Source organism: Petaurus breviceps, unplaced genomic scaffold (genome assembly GCF_028583685.1).
Source record: "Petaurus breviceps papuanus isolate PSGF00001 unplaced genomic scaffold, PetGlider_PUasm1.0 90897, whole genome shotgun sequence".
Classification (NCBI taxonomy): domain Eukaryota; kingdom Metazoa; phylum Chordata; class Mammalia; order Diprotodontia; family Petauridae; genus Petaurus; species Petaurus breviceps.
Window position 1 is genome coordinate 9,045,963 of NW_027187374.1, and position 16,300 is coordinate 9,062,262.

Here is a 16,300-nt window from a genome sequence, read left to right on the forward strand (position 1 = left end):
CTGATTTACTTATATAACTGGAGATTTATCAATGTTTGTCTTCTTGGAAAGCTCTTGAACTCAGGCTGGAAGTTCACTTTATACTCGCTGTAAGGGAGGGAAGTATAGAAATGTTATAGGGATGTAAATTTTTAAGATCTTCCCTGCCCCTAGGCTTAAGTGCACCTGGAGCCTGTGGTGGGAGGCATGTTTCTCAGGAGATACTTTGTGATTGCGCAGTGGGTCAAGAAGGTTGTTACATTCTCTGAGCCAGCAGAAGGCTATATAATCCCTGATGTGAGGTTTTGTTTTGGGGCTCACTTTGAGAAGTGTTGTGTGATTTGACCAGATGAGACTCTGGGCAGCTGTTGAGAGCCCGGCTTTGAAAACCTAGATGTTGATGCTTCACTCTCTGGTAACTGTGATTTGGTATGGATGTAATGGTTGGACAGTTTGGAAGCCTGTCTACTTGATATGTTTTTGTTTTCTTGTAACTTCCACTTTGTAACTTCTGTCTGTATACTCTGAAGTTTGGGGTGCTGACCTTTTTCTCCTGAACTAGGTAAATGATATACGTTTGATTGATTAAAGTAAGCTTGTTAACCCATTTTGAGTTGCTTTCCTTTAGAAAAGCAGATCTAAGAACCTGTGTTGGCAGCCACCCTGGGGATGCTGGGGTGCTTGCTGCTACAAGGAAATACCTTCTGGGGAAGGGATGACATCAGAGAGAATGAGAAAGCATACTGGAGAGTTGGGAAAGAACTTCAAGAATTCTTGGCCCCTTCAAGACTGCCTTGCTGGAGGTTATTGGGAGGGAAGGGCTAGCAACTGCCTTCCTTGCCTCCACTACTCTCCCCTATCCTCTAGGGGGAGGCATTTAGCTTTCAGTTCCAATCATAGGATTCTCCAAGCAGATAAACATTGTTGAACCTTCAGTTATAGTTTCGTATTTCTAACATCTAAATATCAATTAGTAAATTAGTATTTGTACAAATTAGGTTAGAATATTATAGCCTCTGGAGGGGATGGAGAAGAAGACAAGGACTCTCCTGAGCTATTCCCTAAATCCCTCTGAAGACCTTTAAATAATTCCCTAAAACAAATCCCAGAGTTGCAGAACCCACGAAAGGATGGGGTGAAATAATTTTCTAGACCAAGACAACTTAAAAGTTTGGCAGGAAAGGCCTGTTGCATCAGGGTGAGAGTGGAGTGCAGTCCAGTAGAGGCCATACCATCACAGACCAGGTCCCAGCAAACCAGGAGCTGACCTTGGGAATGAATGAATCAGCAGCTGCAGCAGCTGTTTCCATAGCTTCCAGCCCGCAGATGGTAATAGGGTCGAACAGCTGGTCAGAAGGATATTACAGGACTGGGGGCAGGACTCTGTTGCTTTGCCAATATTCAGGTCCAGGAGGCAGTTCTGGGTGGCAGTCCCAGGGTGAGGTGGACCACTAGCACATCAGAGATTGCAGCTGCAGTGGCACAGAGACCCTCATCACAGCTCCAAGGCAGAAAAGAGTGCTTGTGGTCACTCACAGACAAGAGTAGCTCCTCTCCTTGGATGATACCAATAACCTTGGAAGCACTAAAAACTTACAGGTCCCTAGAAGGATCTTTGAAAACACCTGTATGAACACTCTGAAGCTTGGGCCAGTGTCCTCACTCTAGAAGCAGAGCCCCATTTTAGCAAAGAGATAAAAGTAAAAAAAAATAGACTGGGAAATGAGCAAACAACAGGAAAAAATTCTGACTATAGAAATTACTATGGTGACAAGGAAGGTCAAAACACACACCCAGCTAAGAGAGTAAAATAAAAATGCTGACATTCAAAGCCTCCAAGAAAATTATGAATGGGTCTCAGGCTATGGAAGAGCTCAAAAAGAAATTTAAAAATCAAGTAAGAGAGGTAAAGGAAAAATTGGGAAGAGAAATGAGAGTGATGCAAGAAAATCATGAAAAAGAGTTAACAGCTTGGTAAAAGAGGCACAAAAAATACTTAAGAAAATAACACCTTAAAAAACAAAATAGGTCAAATAGTAAAAGAGGTTCAAAAATCCAATAAGGAGAAGAATGCCTTGAAAAGCAGAATTGCCAAATGGAAAAAGAGGCATAAACATTCACTGAAAAAAAAGAACTCCTTAAAAAGTAGAATTGGCCAAATGGAAAAATGAGGTACAAAATTTACTGAAGAATGCCTTAAAAAGTAGAATTAATTAAATGGAAAAGGAGGTACAAAACCTCAATGAAGAAAATAATTCCTTAAAAATTAGAATGGAGAAAATGGGAGCTAATGACTCTATGAGATATAGCAAAAGAATGAAAAAATAGAAGACAATGAAAAATATCTTATTAGAAAAACAACTGACCTGGAAAACAAATGCAGGAGGGGCAAATTTTAAAAATCCACCAATCACCTTGTGAAAGAGATTCCCAAATGAAAACTCCCAGGAATATTACAGCCAAATTCTAGAACTCACAGGTTAAGGAGCAAATATTACAAGCAGCCAGAAAGAAACAATTCAAATTGAAGGTAGGAAGAAAAGGGGATAAGGGTGGTCATAGAAAGGAGAGTGGATGCGGGGCAATAGTCAGAAGCGAAACACTTTTGAGGAGGGACAGGATGAAAGGAGAGAGAAAATAGACTAAATGGGTGGGGGGAATAAGATGGAGGGAAATACACTTAGCAATCATAACTGTCAAAAAAAACTTTTGAAGTGAGTTTCTCTGATAAATGCCTCATTTCTCAAATATATGGAGAAATGAGTCAAATTTATAAAAATAAGAGCCATTCCCCAATTGACAGTCAAGGAATATAAACAGTCAGTTTTCAGATGAAGTAATCAAAGCTATCTATAGCCATATTAAAAAAAATGCTCTAAATCACTATTCATTGAAGAAATGCAAATTAAAACAATACTGAAGTACTACCTCATATCTAATAGGTATGAGGCTAATATGGCTAATAGGACAGAAAAGGAGAAAGATAAATGTTAGGGGGATGTGAGAAAATTTAGACACATGCACCATGGGTGGAGTTGTGAACTGATCCAACCATTATGAACAGCAATTTGGAACTCTGCCTAAATATTTATAGCAGCTCTTTTCTAGTGGCAAAGAACTGGGAAGTGAGGGGATGCCCATCAATTGGGGAATAGCGAACAATTTGTGGTATATGACTATACTGGAATACTACTGTGATATAAGAAATGATGAGCTAGATGCTCTCAGAAAAGAGAGACTTACATGAACTGATGCCAAGTGAAAGGAGTAGAATCAGGGAACACTGTACACAGTAATAGTAACATTGCATGATAATCAACTTTGACAGACTTAGCTATTCACAGAAATACAATGATCTAAGACAACTCAGAAGGACTTCTCATGAAAAATACTATCCATCCCCAGAAGAAGAACTGATGGAATCTGAATACAGATCAAAGCATGCTTTTTTTTAAACTTTCTTTATATTTCTTAGGCTTTTATTTTGGTCTGTTCTCTTTTACAACATGACTAATAAAGAAATGTTTTGCATGATTATACTAATATAACCAATATAAAAAAAGAATATATATATAACCTCTGCCTTAAGTAACATTACAATCAATATGTACTCTTTCTGCTGGATCACATTTAGTGAATAATAAAAACAGCTTACATGGAGCATTTAGAGTTTATAAAGACTTTTACATACATGGTATCACTTGATCCTTAGAACTGCCCAGTAAAGTAGCTAGTATGAGTATTATTACTAGTTTTGCATATAAGGAAACTGAAGCCCAGGGAGATAAGTGACTTGGCTAAGGTCAGATAGTAAGTAGAACAGCCAGGGCATTCATCTAGATATTTTGGACTTGGCTTCATTCAAGGCCCAGGTCAAGAGCTACTTCTACTGAAGACTTTTCTCATTTTCCCAGTTGTTAATGTTCTCTATCCTCCCTAATTGTTTTCCCCCCAATAGTATATTTATTTGTACCCTCCCAGTGGGTTATAACCTCCTTGGGGTCAAGGGGATTTTCTATTTTTGCCTTTGTACTCCCAAGCTGTACCCCCACAATGCCTTGCAAATAATAAGTGAAGAATAATTTTATTGTTGTTGTTGTTGCTATAAAAGATGTTGCCATTTAGTAAAGTGTTTATTATCTTTGTTAAGGGATGAAATTAAATGAACTTGTCAGAATTCATATAAAATACTAAAGTATTAAAGGTCAGTTAGCTAGATCCTAAGAAAGGTTAGCAGGCAAAATAGAACGGAAAAAAAAACCCCTATAAGGTGACAAAAATTACGTAGGTTTCATTTGGTGAACCATTTCTCTATATTTCATTGATTAGCATCACTCTATTCACTAGCATGCTGTGCTTTTTAGGAAGGCACTGAGACTCCACACTTCAATGATCTATTGTACTTTTAGATTTTTATTAGTATTTCTTCCTTCTTACAAACTAGAGATATAAGCTGTGTTTAAGACAAAAGAAAACATTGATCATGTAAAGCCCATTTCCACAAAAAATGCAAATGATTTGTTCTCTTCAGTGTCAATACTATTTCATAGCAGACCTCTATCCCCTGTACCACCAAACAACAAATTTTTGATGAAAATTTACCATCTTTTGTAAAGTATCCATAGACATAATGCTAACTTCTGTTTTGATTCAAGCCAAAGAGAACACATGTATCCTGAAAAATCTCTTTCAATATGCCGCAGATAATTTTCAAATTTTAAAAATAAAATTATCTTAAATCCTTCTTAAACTCTTAAAATCCACAAGATAACAATGACACTCAACCAAAGCCTTTTTGCTAAAAGTCCCAGAGTTAAACTTTTAAATCACATTAATTTTGGAAGCCTTACCCTGGTTTCACTTTCGCAGAAGACATCACTGTGTGCAACACAGGCAATCAAAGAGCTAAAACTGTAGTTAAAATTTCTAAAATGCATCTTGCCTCCTTTTTAACTGCTAATGGTAGCTAGAGAGAAGAGTGGTAAAGTCCTGAGTGGAGCACTTTTTAAAGAAGCTACAAGTTCTTTCGGTAGAGAGCATTTATAAAGGAAAGTAGTCCAGCCCCTTGGGGAAAAAAGAGTAGCTTTCAGAGTATCCTGTATGGGACAGCAAATTCCTGAATAAAGTCCTGCATGCTTACAGGCAGTCAGGGACAAAATGTAAGCTTCTACTGGAAAGAGGTGACGTCAGCACATTAGTCACTTTCCCTATGCTAATTAACTGTGCTTTGGGAGGATGGAAAAAACAGCTGAGGTTTGCACAGCAGCTGCTTTATCAACTCCTCTAGCAGCATAGTTTCCATTGGTAGTAATTCCATTCAGTGCTCAGACAACATGCTCCTCACTTGAATGGGATGGCTCTCCCTTGGATGGAAAATGTTACTGCAGAAAAGGACGAAGGTCTATAGAAGTAAACAGTAATTACCCTTAGGGGAAATTTCAAGGCTCTTGGAAACTTGGAAACAAATCTCTTAGCATTTTTGATCCTTGTGATTTCTGAAAAACTTGATGAAAATTTCAAATTAGGAGATTAGAGGAAAGATTTTGAAATCTGTCTCGATCAATAAATACAACAGTGAAATTAATTTTGAAATAGAATTTCTCTAATATAACTTTTGATTGGATGAATATCCCAATTACTATTCACTAAGTTGTGCTTTGGTACTTTATTAAGAAAAAAAGGGTCCCTTAGTTTTTATTTCTACAAGGAGCTGTAAGAATTTTTTTTGAAAATCTTAAACTTGACCATTCTTATTGTCTGAAACCTAAAAGTATGCTGCTCCTAGAGACTTACACACACACGTATATGTTTTATGTGTATATATACCTAAATGTATATATATGTGTATACATACACACATTATATATATGTATGTATATATATGTGTGTATGTATGTATTTAAATCACACAATAATGAAACTTCTTTCTTAAGCTTCATGGGGAGCAGTGTTTTGAAAGGGAGAGCAGAGACAGAACGCACAGCCTTACCTGAAGACCAAAGTTCAGATGGATATTTTTCCTGTAAGATTACACAGAAGCCTGGGTGAATGTACTAGGATAGTTAGATTCTTTGTTCTTTCCACTTCAAAAGTCTGAAACTCTTATGAAAATGCTAAAAATTTTTGCCAATTCAAAGTACTAATAAAGTACTTCGCTTCCTGGGCCCTTAATAGTCATTACAACTTCTTTTTACAACCTATGTACAAGCAGGTTATTTTAAAAAGATTTTTCTAGTGAAGCATAGAATAGCATTTGAGTTTTCAAAGTAAAGGAGCAGTGGTGGTAGCAATCAAAATGTAAATTTAAAAATGAATTTTGAAGAATTCTTAAAACTTTGTGAGTAATTTAAAAACCAAACAAGACAAAAACTTAACAGCAAATGTAACTCATCCAAAAGTCAAACATAATCTTTGTGATGCAGTTTGACTGGCTGACAAATTATGTACATTATATAGGCTTTGCTATGCCAATTAACTATCACTTTCAATCTGAAAAGATCTAAATGTACACATTCTAAAAGCTGCTGAAAAATAAAGGACACACTAATCCACGTAGCCAATGTTGTTCTTTGAGGTTGCTGGGGACCACTAATTAGACTGCCTATTACTAAAGAACTTGCTATTCCACTGCCAAGATTCAGCTGCTTAACCTGGACATAGATTTAGGGCTTGGGGTGGGGTGGAAGGAGGTGGAAAGGCATTCCGGTTCTTTTTTTGGAAGCCTTTAATTTCATTCCACTCTTTCTGATTGGGTAGAAATGGCTCTGGAATGTCCTCCACCTACTCTACCATCTTCTCTCTTTTTTCTTTCTTCTCTTCCTGTTATGTGGGGAAACATGAAAGCCAAAAAAGGACTTTCTGGTTCAAATGTCTCGATGTCCAAGATATGCAAAGTGACATTCATGAGGTCACAAAGCAAAGCTGGCATGTGTCAAATTCTGTCTCTAATCCAGTTTTCTATCCACTATACTACATTGTCAAAAGGAGATGGGAGGTAAAAGGTAGTCAGGTTTGATGGACAGAGAATAAGAAACATGGATGAGAAGAAGAATAAGAAGGAGGAGGAAATTCTACTTTCTTTCCTCCCATGAGCAGTTAACACACAAGTAAGCCTGAGGAAGAGCTCTGAGAACATCAACAATCAACTTATGTTTTAAAGTTATATTTTAGTTAGTTTAGTTATCATTTATTTGATGACACAGATAAAATAAATGAAATTATTTGGTACTTTATGATTTTAGAATTATCATTGGATAAAGAAATGGCACACTTCTTAAATAAAGCTCCTCAAAGCCAGCCTTTGATCCAAGGTTTCATTTAAATTGAGTTTGGTGGGAAGGTTAACATCTGTTTTTAGGTGAGTTTTTGCCATTTAAAACCCTAGCTTTCAATGACTAGTTTCAGTGGGCCACAAATTGTCTGCAAAGAATCACTGAAAAATCTTAATACAATGATCTTATAGTTGTGAGTTGAAGTAGAATACTTCCCATGGGGCAAGGACCCTTCCCTTGAGCTCTGGATTCTTGCTAAAGGACATGCTCATCCAGAAGTCTATGGTTGGTGCCTGGATCCTTGTGACTCTAGGTTGTGCCAAAGATGACTGGCAACTGAGCTAGGAAGAAGATGAAATCATTAAATCAATCAGTAAAGATTTATTAAGTTCATACAATGTGCCAGGCACTGTGTTAAGAGCTAGAGAAAAAGAAAAAAAAGGTAAAAGACAGTCCCTGTTGTCAAAGAGCACACAGTATGATGAGGGAGACAACATACAAAACAACTACATTCAAACAAAAGCCATATTTAGGACAAATTGGAAATAATTAACAGAGCGAAGGCACCAGAATTAGGAAGAATCCAGAAGCTTCTGTCTTTTGAGTGGGTCATTAGGGCCTGCCCTCTCTCTTTTGGACTTCCTTTTCTGGGTCCCTAGCAGCAGTTATTGTGGATACATGCCCATGTTAGTGAGAACCTGAGCTTCCCTAGGGGAGCTGGCAACTGGGTCTCAAGTCCTTAGCTGCCTCTTCTGCTCAGTATTTCTTTTCTGGGGCACAGGTGATGGAACAGTGCTGTCCTAAGAGATGGATGTTTCCAGTCTTGGTGGCTCAGGAGATTCAGCGGGAGCGGCTCCCTACAATGATACACTTCTCAGAAGAGGAGTGGACCACCAACAGGAAGACTGGCACAGTAACAGAATCACGTCATTACAACTTTGTGGAGTTACATATTAAGTCCTGCATTCATTCCTGGATAGAAAGATATGTACCCTGGATAAGTCAGTAAAATCTGAGGTGAAAGTAGGATGCTTGTTCAGCAGTCCCATAGTATTTCATGTTTTTAAGTATTGACTTCCTGGAAGAGTACAGTGGAGTATTATAAAAGAGTATTAATAGTACTGTGTTTTTGCATTAGTATATTAATAATGGAGTATAAATAAGAGTGTTATGTTTTAAGTGTGTGCTAATGTGTACTTAAGTCTTTTTTTTTTTTTTTTGCTTTAACAGCTTCTTTTGCAGTAGAGGAAACAAATGGCTTTCTCAAAAATATTCTTAGTACAGCTAGTATCTTTTTGAAGAGACCCTATTAATCCTCTTTTGGGAGAGACCTCAGACATAAGCCCTACCTAAGAGTAATTTAAGAGATTTCTGGGGCCATGGGGTGCAAATAGAGATAGATAGTTGGTGGTGCAGCAGAGTGCTAGGCCTGGATTCAGTAAGACGCAAGTTCAAATCCAGCCTCAGACACTTACTAGCTGTGTGACCCTGATCGTTATTTAACCCCTGTTTGCCTCAGTTTCCTCAACTGTAAAATGGGGATAATAGCCTCTACCTTGAAGAGTTCTTATGAAGGTCAAATAAGATAATATTTGTAAAAAGTACTGAGCACAGTACCTGGCACACAGTACTCTATACATCCTTATTCTCTTTCTTTTCCTTCTGTATAGACAAAAAGTCTGAAGTCAATTCCACAAATATTTATTAAGTCTTCACTGAGTATTAAATGCTGGGGATACAAAGGAAGACAAAAACAAAACAGTCCCTGTTCTCAAGGAGCTCATCTGTTGAGGGAGACAACACACACACAACTAACTGCAAAAGCAAGACATACAGAAAGTCAATTGAATATAATTTCAGAGGGAAGGCACTATATTTATAGAGGACTGGGAAAGGCCTCTTGCTGAAGGCAGTACTTTAGTTGAAAGGTGGAGAAAGCCAGGAAGCTGAGATGAGGAGGAAGAGCATCCCAGGCAGTGAAAATGGAGAGCTGAGATGAAGCCCTCTAATGCAATCCTCCCACTACAATTCCATAATGGAAAGACCACTGACTGACCTGAGAGTCAGGAAGGAGAAGCTTTAGTCCTGGCAGCTCCTCTGACTAGCTGTCTGAGAGGATTAAGTCATTTAATCTTTCTGGAGCTCAGTTTTCTCATTTATAAAATAAGGAATTCGGCCTAGTTGGTTATTAAAGTCCCCTCTGGCTCATTTATTCTGTGATTCTTTGATACTGCTATAACCACCACAATGGAAATCTGGGTGAACAATTACTTTCAATTTACAATCTCTCAGCTTTTAGACACAAACTTTGAAGTAGTTTTGTCAAGTATTCAGTAGCCTATGAAGAATGAAGATACATACATAAAAAGGAAAAAAGGAGTTTGAATTAGATGATCTCTAAGGTACATTGTATCATCAATCATACTGATTCACTTCTAAAGATGATTTTGATTCTATTATTTGTAAAATAATTGTACTGTTTTCCCTGATCTCCTTTCCCTTCAGAAAGGCCTGGTCATGGAATCAAGGGGTATGATTGATTAGGGTCCATGATATTAATCATATCTATTGGAGGAATGGAGACTACCAAGAATTTTCTGTGTATTTAGGTGTAAGGAACTTTAGTGGGTCCAAGAAGACAAGTTCAGGAACTGAAATAGTCAGAGGCAAGGGGCAGGGTCTAAACCAGGAATCACAAAAAGGTTCAACAAGGAGTAGTAAGGCTAATAATAAATAAGTAATAAGTAAGGCTAATAGGTCCTGGAAGTGGGATAAAGTTAAAACCTTAAGATTTTGTTGCTAGACAAGAAGTGAAGGTTTAGGGTAGAAAGAATGATCTCAATTTGCTGTGCTGGGTCTGCCTCTTGGAGGAACGTGAGTGTTAAAGTTAGCTGTGTGTAGCCGGCCTTGCCTGAACTCCCTCCAGCTGAAGAGTTTCCTGCTAGAGCCCTGATCCTCCTTATAAGTTCATTCTATGTCCATCGCCTCCTGGCAGTCAGACAGGCAGGTAAATGCTTTGTTCTTGTTTGCAAGTATGATTTAAATAATTTAAGAATGGGAGTTTCCACAGTAATAGAACCATGTCATTGCAACTTTTTGGAGTCACATATTAAATATGTTCTCAGAAGAGTGGAAAACAAAAACAAAAGCCAAGGCTAACAGCCACTCCCTCTACCCCCAAAAAACCCCCAAACAAGTACCCCATAAATGTCTTGATTAGCTTAAAGTTTTAGAAGAAAATTGGAAGCTTAGTGTGGTTTTTTTTCCCCAATGGGATTATAAAAATCACAAATACCTTTGGTGTACTTTCTTGCACTTTCAAAATGCCATTTCACACATGTTTTCATGAAGACATTTTTGGGGGTTCTTTTGAGTATAGCAACAAGGAAAAGTTGAGGCTTATGTTGAACTCCATCATTCCTATTATAGCATTCTTACAATCCAATTAAGATTACCTCAGTTTGGGGCGGCCAGGTAGCACAGCGAGTAAGAGCACCGGCTCCAGTGTTGAGAAGACCTGGAGATCGAATCCTGGGCTCAGACACTTAGCACCCACCCAGAAACACCTGGCCGTGTAACCTTGAGCAAGTTACTTAACCCCAATTGCTTAGGGGCGGCCAGGTGACTCAGCGAGTAAGAGCACCAGCTCCAGTGTTGGGACGACCTGGAGATCGAATCCCGGGCTCAGATACTCAGCACTACACCCAGAAATAACTGGCCGTGTAACCTTGAGCAAGTTACTTAACCCTGACTGCTTAATAAAAAAAAAAAAAGATTACCTCAGCTTTTCCATTAGAAGGCACAAGTTTATAACTCTACCTCAAAAATAGGATGTGGGCTGAGAACATATGCTCAAATTAATTGACCAGAAAGAAAAAAAGATTTTTTATTTCGATGTGCAAACTTAAGCTAGATGGAGAATGAAGCAATCTTTCCTGTTCTTACCCTCTTCTCCACCCCTCATCTAAGACTGAGTTGTCTATGAAGGACAATGACATGCTACATTAATAACAAAGGGTGTCCCCTGTTGCACTTAACCCCAAACTTCAATTTTATGTGAACTTTCTCTGAGTTAATGGGACAATGTTGTTATTTAGCATGTTCTTCCATTATTAGGTAGGGCAGCATTCTCCCCACTACTGAGATAATACAAAAGAAATATGTTGCATCATAACTTTTTTTATAAGGTCAAAAATGGGATCTAGATGGTATAAACTGAGGACTAATAGTGTTGAATAGTTCATGGTATGGTAGAATAGATCAAAGGTATAAGCAAAAGACCAATGGAAAAAGTTAAAAATACAGTTTTGTCAATAAAGGGGCTAAATTACATTTTTCTCAATAAAAAAGGAATAATTTCCATCTTAAGACTGGACACCCTTAGACAACCTTTAAGATCCTACCTTGTTTGTTAAAATCTTTGTATGTTTCTAATCCCATTAATCATACTTTGCATTCCTGTTTTCAAGTTTCCTTATTACCTCAACCTTTCCTTAGTTGGCAAAGGTTACTCACTCTTCTGTAACTTATTGGAACCAACTGACCATGGAATATTTAAGATGAAAAAAATAGCCAAAGGCAAATCATAAGGATAATTAATGATTCTGAAACTAGAAAGTGAGCATATTTGTGTAATATCTCTTTCAAAAGCCTCTTTCTACAGATGCTGTAGTTACAATGTGGAAACATTAACAAGTTATGTTGTGAAAATGGGAGTTTTTCACTGTCAGTCTGGTGACTCTGTTCAGTGATGGATTGAGAAAAGCTGGTCATGGAATCAAGGGGTATGGTTGGTTAGGGTCCATGATGTTAATCTTATCTATTGGAGGAATGGAGACTACCAAGGGGACTACCAAGAAATTTCTGTATATTTAGGTGTAAGGAACTTTAGTGGGTCCAAGCAGACAAGTTCAGGAACTCAAAAGGTCAGAGGCAAGGGGCAGTGTCTAACGGAAAAGCAGGGTCCAAACCAGGAATCATAAAAAGGTTTTACTGTCATGGCTTGAAAGAAGCTGGAGAAGACAGGAAAGAAGAAGGAGAAGCCTTTTTTCTTGATGGAACTGATCAAATCTTTATCTTGCAAAGAAAACTTATTTGTTATTCTGAATGAATTCAATAGTGTGGAACTATGTTTCTAGAAGTGAAGTCTTGAGTAATAACGGATAGACTGACTGTGATTAGTCTCTCAGTTATTGGGTTGTTTTATTCATGACCAACTCTTTGTGATCCTATTTGGAGTTTTCTTGGCAGAGATACTGGAGTGGTTTGCCATTTCCTTCTCTGGCTCGTTTTAGAGATGAGGAACTAAGGCCAGCAGGGTTAAGTGACTTGCCCAAGGTCACACAGTTAGAAAGTGTCTGAGGATGGATTTGAACTCATGAAGATGAGTCTTCCTGATTCCAAGACCAGTACTTTATCTACTATTCTACCTAGTTGCTTATTCTCTCAGGTAAATAATTACCTGTTTTTGCTTTATTATTGATTTAATTGTTGATACATTGTTTATTCAGTAACCTTAGTATTTATTTAATCCAAGAAGATTAGGGGGCTTTTCCAGTTATTAAACAAATGTGATCAACTGTTAAGGACTCTGGCCTTAGCTGATTGGGAAATGTTGAAATTTTATTAATTAGTGGAAGAATATAAATATACCCCTGTATTACCTTAAACTGGGGATAAGAAGACAAAATATGGTGTGGTAGGAGCTGTGTTGGATTTGTGTGAATAAGTGGGTGGGGTGCTGAGTATTGTCATTTGATGAGGTTATACTGGGCTGTTGTGCCTACGTTATGGTGTGCAAAGCTATGGTGGGGATGTTTGCAGCCCCTTTGGGACAGCTTCCATAGTCCTTTATTCTTCCTCTCTTCTCTTTCAACTCTGCCACCTTGTTCTTTCTTACCTCTTTTCTATGGGTAGCTTTGTCCCATATTCTATATATGGGGCAATAACTCAACGAACAGATGAATTAGGCTGGTCCTGTGGAGGAAGGGAGGCATTTGGCTTTTTAAAATGCTTCTACAAGTATATAAGGCTCAGCCTGGGGAGAAAGAAAATTTTCTTTACCTGAATTCTTGCTGCCCTCTGGGGAATGTCTTACTGATCTAGCTGACTATTTGCTGTCCTTATCCTGGAAGAAGAGAGTAATGTTTTATCATGATGTAGTGTCCTTTTAAATTTCTTTTTAATTTCCTATTAGAAAAACTAATTTTAATTTTGTTTCATGATCCACAATGCCTCATTGCATTTTAAATCTTGAACCTGAATTGCTGGACTGGCCTAGTTTAGGCCTGGCCCACAAAACATGGAATGGGTCATATAGTGGTGTTGGTTGATCCTGTTTAACCTTGTTACATTTGGGGGAGAAAAAAGTGAAGCAGCAGAAATACATATACTCACAGATGATCTGGGTCAAAGCAACCCTAACTTTGGCCTGGCTGTTTGTTCTTTTTCGCATATCCCTTCCAGGAGTCACAGTCCTGTTTTTAAGTAAACAGTTTAAGTAAACTGCGATAGCCTTGTTAGTTAGTGGATCAGGCCAGTGTAATCGGATCATAGGATTAGTAGCTGGAAGAGACCTCAGAAGTCATTCAGTTTAACTTTTTCATTTTGTAGACCAGGGAACTGAAGCCCAAAGAGGTGATGTGATTTATCTAAGGTTACATAAGTACTGAACAAAAGCTGGGATTAAAATCCAGGGCTTTTTCTACTTTTTCCACATGCTGCCTCCTCCCACTGGCAATATGAGTTGTAAAGGGGGGTTCATACCCAGGTAATGGCTCCAAATGCAATGCTATTCTCTTTCCATTACACCACTGTTAGCATTAAGGTGATGAGAAGATGGGACAACGGATTCACTAGGTTTTCTTGTTCAACTTAACTTGGCATTTTTTCTTGGTTTGGTCTCATGAAGCATGAAGCACCTGGATAATTCTGACAAACCCAAATTGACTCATTCACAGGTTAAATCACCTCCTTTAGATTTAAGCCTGATGGTCTGTTTTCCATGTTAAAGCTAGCCCAAACTTGAATCTTAAAGTACTGTACTATAAGCTAGGTGAGATCCAAGGTTAAGACAAGACAAAGTCCTTGCCCTTGTAGGGCTCACAGTCGAGGAAGGGATATGATCTATACACAGATAACTGTAGCAAAACAGAATAATATAATAAGTACATAAAAGAGATGGAAAGTGGGATGAGGTCCAAAGTGGTGAAAAGTGAAATAGGAACTGTGTTGAAAGAGGGAAAGGAGATCAGAAAAGGTTTATAGAAAGATGTAGCATTTGAGTTAGGGGTCAAAATATCAGTAGTAATTCATCAGGCAGAATACTATAGGCATAAAAGTTTAGTATCTGTCTGTAAGACAAATAAACACAGTACACAGGATGGCTGCTAGCACAGGTTCATTCTTGATCTGGTCAGACAGGAAAGACACTAAGAAGGGGTTAATAATCTTACTGTATTTTAGTCTAGTTCTCTCAGAAGAGTTCTCTCAAATATTGCTGATAATGGGAGGACAAGCTCCTACAACATTCCCTAATCACCCTTCTTTCAGGGGCCAGCTAGAAAGGGGGACAACTACCCCTATGTCTTGATGGGATCAGTCAAGACAAGCTCTACTTGTGCATACCCTAAATTCCCTTGAGTCTCAATGGAGGCCAGTTGAGGCAAACACAGATTCCCCCCAAGTCTTGATGGGGACCAATCAAGGCACATACAGCATCTGTGCACTCAACCCTAAGGTTCCCCCTAAGCCTCAATGGGGGCCAGTTGAGGCACACACAGCATTTGTGCATTCAACCCTAACGTTCCCCATTCACTGACCACTGAGAACCTGTTTTATAGGGGCAACAGACAAAGAGGCATATTCCCAGCAAAAGCCTCACAAGTTTACATCACCCTGTATCTCACTGCACAGTCACAGTGGATGTTTATTTTATTTATCATTATATAATGATAAACGTGCTTGCTGTGCAAGCATGGTGGAGATGTTTTGAACCATAACTGTAAGAACTAATATCTAACACCTTGGGAACAAGAGACTGTTATGGCTATGGATCCTGGGAAACTAATCTCTAAGAAATAGCAAAAATTCCTTTTACATACACTAAAATCCACCTTTTTTACAATAAAATCCACCTTACTTACACTGTCTCTGAGTGAACATTAAATAATCAAAAAGGTAGGAATCAGTCTCTAAGCTCCTTGAGAGGGGAGGCTGTGTCATTCTCATTTGGTATTTCGTATTGTCTAATACATCCCTGGGCACAAATTGACAGGGCACTAAAAGCTAAAAATTGATTATAATAGAAGACAGTGAAGTAAGGAAAAAAAATAGGATGTAAGCCTTTTGTCATATCTGGAATCTAAATGAAACCCTTTTAAAAAACTGAATCACATCCAGCAAAGAGTAATGAATGTCTTCCATATGACAGGCACAGTACTAGGTTCAGATGGTACCAAGACCCAAATGGAAGAATCCCTGACTTTAAGGAGCTCGAATTCATTAATTCTGCTAAGGATAATTTGCATCCACACCCATTTTTTTTGAGGCTTTCAAACTGTTTCTGCAAGATCAGAAATATGTAGGTGACATTTTTATTACATCCATAGGTGCTCAATTCAGTTCTGCTTACAAATTATACAAAAAAGGCAGTATATTTCCTGCCAAGACATAAAAGACAGTAAATGCAAAACAAACACACCACACTTTGGATCAACCCTTAACCTCTGAGAAAGGAATTATTGATAGCATTGAGGTAAATTAATGGCAGACAAATGACACACACCAGGAAGCAATTCATTCTTTCCAATAGTTTACAAAATAATCACCCCCACTGTAAGGATCAGTGGTGGCTGCTACTGGGAAATCAAACCAAAAACTTTATCTGGAGATTAAGCTCAGGGCTGTAATGCCAAGCAAAGGCAACTTCCCAAGGATCAAAATACCAGCATAGCTGCTCTCCATTTTATTCAGTGACAAATTAAGAACAGAGAAAATCAACATATAACATAATTCAAAATACAACATTCACCAAATGTAATTCAATCAAG

General features: G+C 38.1%; 1 protein-coding gene across 2 annotated transcripts in view; it reads right to left on the bottom strand.

The window, feature by feature from the left end:
• RCAN1 (regulator of calcineurin 1) overlaps window positions 1-16,300 on the bottom strand; it is a 112,450-nt gene that overhangs the window by 11,972 nt on the left and 84,178 nt on the right. The window contains exon 1 of one of the 2 annotated variants that reach the window (XM_069074963.1): window positions 4,830-5,154. The exons of the other annotated variant lie outside the window; for it this stretch is intronic. Coding sequence (XP_068931064.1) covers window positions 4,830-4,916 — 87 coding nt within the window. The 5' untranslated portion in view covers window positions 4,917-5,154. Of the gene's footprint in view, window positions 1-4,829; window positions 5,155-16,300 lie in introns of those variants that run through there. 2 annotated transcript variants of the gene reach the window in all.